Source organism: Carlito syrichta, unplaced genomic scaffold (assembly GCF_000164805.1).
Source record: "Carlito syrichta isolate Samal-C Ts95f unplaced genomic scaffold, Tarsius_syrichta-2.0.1 Scaffold314870, whole genome shotgun sequence".
Taxonomy (NCBI): Eukaryota; Metazoa; Chordata; class Mammalia; order Primates; family Tarsiidae; genus Carlito; species Carlito syrichta.
This window is the reverse complement of record NW_007258966.1, coordinates 518784-527573: the sequence shown is the minus strand read 5'-3', so window position 1 is coordinate 527573 and position 8790 is coordinate 518784. Positions and strand designations below refer to the sequence as shown.

At 43.8% G+C, this 8790-nt stretch overlaps 1 protein-coding gene across 5 annotated transcripts in view; it reads right to left on the bottom strand.

The window, feature by feature from the left end:
- Positions 1 to 8790, bottom strand: part of COL4A6 (collagen type IV alpha 6 chain) — a 310397-nt gene that overhangs the window by 33953 nt on the left and 267654 nt on the right. For all 5 annotated transcript variants that reach the window (XM_008072174.1, XM_008072176.1, XM_008072177.1 and 2 more), the window contains exons 19-23: positions 7414 to 7554; positions 6423 to 6527; positions 4517 to 4677; positions 3851 to 4030; positions 3119 to 3302 (exon numbers count right to left, since the gene is read on the bottom strand). In XM_008072174.1, the coding sequence (XP_008070365.1) occupies positions 3119 to 3302; positions 3851 to 4030; positions 4517 to 4677; positions 6423 to 6527; positions 7414 to 7554 (771 nt within the window). The remainder of the gene's footprint in view (positions 1 to 3118; positions 3303 to 3850; positions 4031 to 4516; positions 4678 to 6422; positions 6528 to 7413; positions 7555 to 8790) is intronic.

The window sequence follows — 8790 nt, the reverse complement described above, 5'->3', positions numbered from 1 at the left end:
GAGGCAAGAGGATTGCCTGAGCCCAGGGGTTCAAGACCAGCCTGGGTAACTTGGCAAGACCTCGTCTCTACAATAAAAAAATCAAATAATTAGTCAGGTGTGGTAGCACACACTTGTAGTTCCAGCTACTTGGAAGGCTGAGGCTGAAGGATCTCCTGAGCCCAGTAAGTCAAGGCTGGGGTGGCTGTGAGCGTGACACTGCACTCCAGCCTGGGTGACAGAGTGAGTTCCAACTAAAAAAAAAATTGGTTTGGTTTTAAGAATCTTAAATAATCAAGTTTTAACCTGTACCATTATCCTTTTTTTTCTTTTCTGTGTTCTAATTTTTATTTTATTTATTTATTTGAGTTGGAGTCTCACTCTGTTATTTATTTATTTATTTATTTATTTATTTGAGTCGGAGTCTCACTCTGTTATTTATTTATTTATTTATTTGAGTCGGAGTCTCACTCTGTCGCCCAGACTGGAGTGCAGTGGCTGCTCCCGGCCACCGCAGCCTCGACCTGCTGGGCTCTGGCGATCCTTCCGCCTCAGCCTTCCAAGTAGCTGGAACTACAGGCGCACGCTACCACGCCCAGCTAGTTTTTTATTGATTGTAGAGATGAGGTCTCGCCAAGTTACCCAGGCAGGTCTCGAACCCGTGGGCTCAGGCATTCCACTCACCTCAAGCCTCCCAAAGCACGGGATTACAGGCTGAGCCACCGAGCCCCGCTTCTAATTTTTTTTTTGAGTTGGAGTCTCACTATCACCCAGACTGGAGTGCAGTGGCCGCTCCCGGCCACTGCAGCCTCGACCTGCTGGGCTCCGGTGATCCTTCCGCCTCAGCCTTCCAAGTGGCTGGAATTACAGGCACGCGCTACCACGCCCGGCTGATTTTTTGATTTATTGTAGAGATGAGGTCTTGCTGCCCAGGCGGGTCTTGAACCCGCGGGCTCAGGCCATCCACTCACCTTAGCCTCCCAAAGGCGCGGGATTACAGGCTGAGCCACCGAGCCCGGCTCTAATTTTTATTTTAACGATGTGGCGTACAATTCAGGACTAGGTAAACAAATGTTCATTGTACAGGTAAAGTTTGGGCCTACCTTTGGTCCCCACTTTGACTGGTTTGAAATCAGTGTATCATCGTAATAAGGACTTATTACACTGATTCACAAAAATGTATTTTAAAATAAAATTTTAGAAGACGTGGTATCCTATCTTCTTTTGTTATAATTCATACACGTGGCAAGGTGAAAAAGGAGAACGGAATCTAAGAAATATTATTGGGAAAGCCCTTCCTTCTGTAAATAAATATTAGTCTCTTATAGAACATTGCACATGTGCTAAGCAGGTTGAGAAACTCTAAGAAGTATTACTCACCCTCCCTATGTATCCAGAGGCTTACAATGTAGTTGGGAAAAGTAAAATGATTAATGGAAAGCAATATATAATTTAAGCAGCAATAACATACTGTGGAGGTCAAGGGAAAGCTTAATGGAAGAAGTGGGGCTTATGTTGAACCCTGAAAGATGGATGTAATGTGACTACATAAAGAAAAGAGGAAGAGTATTCTAGAAAAAGGCAATTTGGGCAAAATCTTGGAGTTAGAAGTCAATGTATTAGGTTTTGGTATAGTGAAGAATACTGGTGTCTTAGATTTTTTAAATTACGAAGAGTGATATAAGGTTGAAAAGGTATGTTATATCCATTTTTGGATAATTTTGGATTCTATGTTGAGGAGTTTTGATGTTATCCCCTATTCAATGGGGTCCATTTATGGTTTTGGAGTGGCAAGTAACATGATGATATTGGCACCTTACAGATATTAAGTTGTCAGCAGTGTTCATAATATAATTAAATGTGAAAAATATAGAGGTAGGAGATGAAAAACTACTTAGGAAAGTGTTGACATTCATTCACTCATCCATCCATCCATCCATGTTGTAATCTTGGATAATAATTGCCCATGTATTTTCTGTCCACCCATCCACTTGTCTATCCATCCATTCAACCATCCACTTATTACAATAAGCATATAGGTATTTGATAAGCTAGGCATGAGATAATGAGAGTTTAGTAGCAAGAAAAAGAAGGAAAGCCGGGCTCGGTGGCTCAGCCTGTAATCCCGCGCCTTGGGAGGCTGAGGTGAGTGGATTGCCTGAGCCCACGGGTTCGAGACCCGCCTGGGAAGGCGAAACCTCATCTCTACAATAAATCAAAAAATTAGACGGGCGTGGTAGTGCGTGCCTGTAATTCCAGCTACGTGGAAGGCTGAGGCGGAAGGATCGCCGCAGCCCAGCAGGTCGAGGCTGCGGTGGCCGGGAGTGGCCACTGCACTCCAGTCTGGGCGACTGAGTGAGACTCCAACTCAAAAAAAAAAAAAAAAAAAGAAACAGAAGGAAAGAATACAAGAGGCATTGCAAAGGAAATAAGATATAATTTCAAAATTTCAAACTTCAGATGATTATAAGAAGTATGGTGCCACTAATGGAAAGATAGAATTTGTAAAAACACACAAGTTGGTACAAAGTTGTTTTGGCTGTGTGGAAGAATATGTTATTAGCATAGTACCTTCATAATCTATAAGCAGAACCGTCACTCATTATAATTCCTAAAATTCAAGTAGAAAAGAAAGTTATATAAAGAGGAGGGAGTTAAGGTATCAAATGGGGATTAGACCGGATGCTACTAGGGTCCCTGTCCAAGCTGAGATTTTATGAATTGAGGAAAGGTTCGTTCCTACCAGTGATATTACCATACAATTTATAAGATACTTTGTCCAATCTTCCACTCATTATTTTGATGACAGTTGAAATAAATGGTCATCCAGCTTCTCCTTGAACTTTTCCAGGGATTATGAGCTGATAACCTCCCTAGATAGCCCTGTTGCATTCTTAGACTGCTCAGTTAGAAAGTTCTTCACAGTCGAGTGGAAATCTATATTGTTCTTCCCTCTAGGCTTACCACAATAAAATTATAATCCTTTCCCCCCATGAACATGAAAACCCTCAAAGGGATCAAAAGTAGCGATTATGTTCAACCAACTTTCTTCTTATGACACATTTCATGCACTGGATTCATATCTACTCAACAAGGGGTCAAATGTCCAAGTCCAAAATTATCTGATTTTATGACTTACCTGGAAGTCCAGGGAGGCCTTGTTGCCCTGGTAATCCATTTACTCCTTTATCTCCAGGAAGCCCACGAGGTCCAGGAGGTCCTGGCAACCCAATTCCGGGGAAGCCAATTGGACCACGCTGGCCTTTTCCACCAGGAAGTCCTGGTAACCCCTTTTCACCTGGGAAACCCTGTCCTCCATCACCCTAGATAATACATAAAAAAGAATGAAAGATCAACTCACAGATTTACCTGGAGGGTCCTCTGACCATAGGAAAGAGGTACCTAGTGTGACCAATGCTTTGTATTTTGTTAAAATTCTCTTATCACCTTAGTTTATCAGTCAATCTCTTTTGTCAGTAAAAATGAGTTTTATGAACTCTGTATGATCTGATGATGAGAAAGGTTCTGGATGGAGGTGGGAGAAGAGGGCAGAATAATAACAGCTTGAGGTCACGGGAAGCTGGCGGATTACTTAAAGGGGAATACCATTGAGAAGCTGAAACACTTTTAAGTGATATGGTCAGTTGTTACTAGTATTCATCAAATGAGTCAATGACCCGTTCTGAGAAAAAAAAAATTCCCATTTTACGGAAAGGAAAAGCATGAAGCAAAAAGTGTCAGTGGCAGAGGTAGGGTGAGATGCTCCAGGCTCTCTCTGTTTTGTCCTGTCTCATGATCCAGTGGCCATCAAACTCCCCCAAATCAGGTGTGAGGATTTATAGAGCTAATCATCCAGGAACAATCAACTTACCGGAAGGCCTGGCAGACCTGGTGAACCTGGTACTCCATCATTGCCTGGGGCTCCTGTCACACCAGGGAATCCCTGGGGGCCAGGATCACCCTGCTCCCCTGGCATCCCTGATCTTGTACTGAGAATAGGTTCTCCCTTCTCTCCTTTGGAACCTGCGAGACCTGGAGGCCCAGATAAACCCTGACAAAAAGACAGAAAGGAGTAATCAGGAGATGCAGATGTCATCGAATTCTGGCCCTCAGCATTGTGACCTCAAGCAGGTTCTTTGGCAGTGTTCTAGGCACTTGATTATGTTGTAATCTTGGATAATAATTGCTCATGTATTTTCTGAATATTTTGTAAATTTTGAAATTTTTGAGGATGGGAACTTCATCTTAATTCTCATTTATCTTTAGGGGCTAGCACATTGCTAGGCAAAGGTAAATAATTTTGTGGATGGAAGGAAGGAAGGGAAGAAGGAGGAAAAGGAAGGTAGGTAGGCTAAAGCTGGAAGGGACTTTAGAGACCATCTAGTTAGACTTCTTCATGTTGCAGATGAAAATCTGAAGTTGTATTTTATCCCCATCTTTCTATGTGCTTTAGGAAAGTGATGGGATTTGGGGGAAGAGTGAGGGGCACCTGAAAGCTCCCATTCCTCCCTCAGGGTCAGGGTTTGGCAAGACTTACCGGAGCCCCTGCTGGACCCTGTGTGCCCCCAGAGCCTGGATCTCCTTTGGTTCCTTTAAGGCCTGGAAGGCCTATGAGACCTTGTGGCCCAGGCAGGCCTGGTTCCCCAGGGGGTCCAGTGTTGGGGACACCACCATCACAAGCACAAAAGCCTGAGTCCCCTGGGGTGAGGGGAGAGAATGAAGAACAAAACGGGCCATTTTTTCCAAAAAGAAAGAAAAACTGAGTGGTTATTTGTAACTTGAACAACTCTATGGAGTGAATCAGAAGGTTGCAGAGAACAGACTCGAATGAACTGCGTTCACTCTCCATCAGAGTCTGTGCTAGTGATTCAGATTGTATTAGTCTGGGATGAGGCCCAGTCATCAGTGAGCCTAATATGCAGCCAGAGTTGAGAACCACTGACATACACTAACCAACTGAGAGTCTGGAATGAACGTCGCTCACAGGATCTCTTCCTCAAAATGTCCTTTCCCCTGACTTTTCTACATGTGAGACAAACACTAAATAAATTGATAATAGGGATTTCAGCAAAGTACCCTTGAAAATGTATCAAGATGTCATTAGCACTATGGTCCAACTCCCTATAGCTTTCATGCTTATGTACTGAAAATGAGAATTGATGCCAACATAGGTGACTCTGAATTTCCCCAAGGTCTCAAAGAGCCTCTTTTTACTTTTAGAAAATTGATAATCCCTGAAACTCTAGGAGAACAGTCTGCTCTTCAAATTAGTATTTCTCAAGTGTGATCCATGGACCTCCTGCATGAGTCATCTGTGATACTTGTTTATAAGGCAGCTTGCTGGGCGCCATCCCAGTCATAATTAATCAGTCTCAGGAAGCCAGACCCAATAATCTAATTTTTAGTGGCATTTCCTAAGTGATTATCATGTACAGTGAGACTTGAGAATCCCTATTGCTATTCCAGACTTAGAGAAAACCTCTTGGCTCCATGGAAAGGTGGAAGGGGAAGCATCAGAGATGTCCCCGTTTTAGGAATGAGAATGGTATCAAAAAATACACTAGCTCCATAGTGAGGCAGGGAAAGGCCAAAATTAACATCCTAAGTCCAAACTTGCAATTTAATGTTCTTTCTTCTCAAATAATTGTCCTTGTACCTGAATAGCAGAGATCAAGCTTTTAGAAATTTGTTAATTAGTTCCTCTACTTAGGTAGTGACATTTTATGACAGGGCAATGAGAAAGAAGAGGTGTAAGTTAGAACTTCTCTGTTTGAGGCTGAGGAGAGCTGTTAATTCATCAAGAGAAGAGGAAAGAACTCAGACATCTGAAATCTCTAGGCCATCCCCAAACCTCTTTTTAGTCAGTAGTTTCACCTCTTCCTCCACCCTGGCCTAGGCTGCAACTGTAATGAATTGACTTATTTGAGCATCTTTCCCTCAGAGTAAGGAATGGGGAAATGACCCAAAGGCCACAAGAAGATGGAGTCAGTACAGCTGAAGGCTGGGGTCCTCAATCAATTCTTCAACTTTAGTTGCGACTGGAGTTGCTTTCCTGGAACCAGTTGACTTTTTCAGAGTCTCACGTCCTGACCTGTTCAAAGCCCTTTCCTTCAGGCTGAAGGTAATAAGTGACTTCCATCCTTGGACTTGCAAACTAGGAGGGTTTGCAACACGTACTGGTGAACACCGTAGGCTACCAGCAATAGCTTTTGCAAGTGGAGGGGATAGGAAATGAAGCCTGTGAACAACTCTGTCCTGTGTGACCTCAATAGCCAGCCTCAGTCTCAGAGTCCCAAATATAATACTTCCAACAATCCTATAATCAAAGCCCCAGTCAAGATCCATAATTGCTTCTGTTTAGGTTCCCAAGATTGTTTGCTTATTTCCCATAAAGCCTTCTCTACAGAGTTTGGGGACCAAGAAACTCAAGGGGACAAAATCACCTTTTATTCCTTTGAGGCCTGAGTTTCCTTTTGGACCTCGTTCTCCTCGGAGACCAGGGAACCCAGGCTCTTTGTTGTGTAGGGTTCCAGTCTCAAATGCTGGACCTTCAGGAAAATGAACACAAAATGTTGGCAGTTTATATAAGTTTGATGACTCACCTGACTCACCACAGCAGCTCAATCACAAAAGTCGGAGTCCACAAGGTTCAACAACCAGAGTAGAGACAAAAAAAATAACATTCAAAATTTAAGACAGGGACCCTTATCTGCAGCAAGGAGCCAACAGGATTTTCTGATGGCTCAATTTATTCTTCTAATCTTACAGAATATCTACTATGTACCAGGCACTGTACTAGACACAGGATATAGGTAAAAACAAGGTAGCTTCAGTAACTCAGCAATCCCAGTATCTACTCTCCAAAAGTTCCCTTATGACAAAAGAAAAAATAGCTGCAATGGTCATGGGATTTAGGTTACAAAGAAAAATGGTAGGCAGTATGTCTAGTCTTTCTCTCAGAATTTAGAATTCCATATTCAGGTAGAAGATCTAAGAAGGACAAGCTTTCATCTTAGCAACCACCTTGAGGATCCAGGTTCTCAGCCTACCCTAATGGAATCCTGTGGCTCAGGGGAAGCTCAAAAGAGATAGTGCTGCTACTTCAGTAGCTGAAAAATCAAAGGCGTAAGGGCTGAGAATAATGAAAGATGGAATAGGAATGGGTTCAAAAGTTAGAAGGCATTAAGCAGTGTTTGATCATCAAGATGGTCCTAGTTTGCTTGTTCCTTGATGGAGAACACTTTCCTGGAGTCGATAACTGGTAGAGGCACAGCTCTGGTGCAGAAAGGATGGAGCCTTCATGGTTGCCCCTTTGCAGTTAACATGTGTCCTGGCTTAGCTGTTTTATCTATGAGATGATCCCTCAAACATCATGACTGTTCTGCAGTCTGGATTACACCTGAGTCTCAAGACCAATGAGAGAAATGGACTTACCAGGTGGGCCTGGTGGGCCTGGTGGGCCAGGCAAACCATCTCTGCCAGGGAGGCCAGCTGCCCCAATTGTAGTGCGGCCTGGGTTTCCTTGGTCCCCCTTCAATCCTAGAAATCCCTGAGGCCCTAGGGCACCTGGGATACCTGGAAGGATAAATCCACACATAAATGCCATTATGTCACCCTACTCTTCAGGGTATTACAATCAGTGGCATACGTTGGAACCAACACCAAGGGAAGAATTTGGGAAAGCATTTGCCCTTCTCTTGCATCAGAGTTAGAAGGGGCCTTATGGATCATTTAGACTAATCTCTTGGGAAACTGAGACCCAAGGAAGAGAGGAAATATAACGAAGGGCTCAGAGTTTGTGAGTGGCAAACCTGAAAGGAAAACCTGGGTCTCCAGCCTCTCATGTCTCAATTTTTTCCACCTTCGTGCTGGGGCCAGTTGTACCTTTTCTAAGTGGCTACTTTAAAAGCACAGGTATCCTTACAGAGGTCCATCTCCAAGGAATTTAGAAACTGGTGACTTTAAAAGTAATATCTTGGCCGGGAGTGATGGTTCATGCCTATAATCCCAGCACTTTGGAAGGCTGAGGTGGGAGGATTGCTTGAGCCCAGAAGTTCAAGACCAGTCTAGTCAACATAGAGAGACCTTGTCTCTACAAAAAAAACCCCATAAAAATAAGCTACTCAGGAGACTGAGCCAGAAGGATTATCTGAGCTTAGGAGGTCCAGGCTGTGGTGAGCCATGATTGTGCCACTGCACTCCAGCCTGGGCAATGGCCCCAACTAAAAAATACATGATAATTAAAAAATAAAAAAAAGGAGGCTGGGTATGGTAGCTCATGCCTGTAGTCCCAGTACTTTGGGAGGCCGAGGTGAGAGGATTGCTTGAGCCCATGAGTTCAAGACCAGCCTGGACAACTTGGCAAGACCTCATCTCTACAAAAAATCAAAAAATTAGCTGGGCGTGGTGGCACACACCTATGACTCCAGCTACTTGAAAGGCTGAGGTGGAAGGATTGCCTGAGCCCAGCAGGTCGAGGCTGTGGTGGCCGTGAGTGTGCCACTGCGCTCTAGCCTGGGCTACAGAGTGAGATACCAACTTAAAAAAAATAATTAATTAAGTAAATAAATACATAAATAAAAATTTTAAAAGGGCCAGGTCCAGTGGTTCAAGCCTGTGATCCCAGCACTTTGGGAGGCCGAGGCGAGAGGACTGCCTGAGTCCAGGAGTTCAAGACCAGCCTGGGCAACTTGGTGAGATCTTTTTTTTTTTTTTTTTTTTTTTTTGAGTTGGAGTCTCACTCTGTCGCCAGTGGCATGCTCCCGGCCACCGCAGCCTCAACCTGCTGGGCTCCGGCGATCCTTCCGCCTC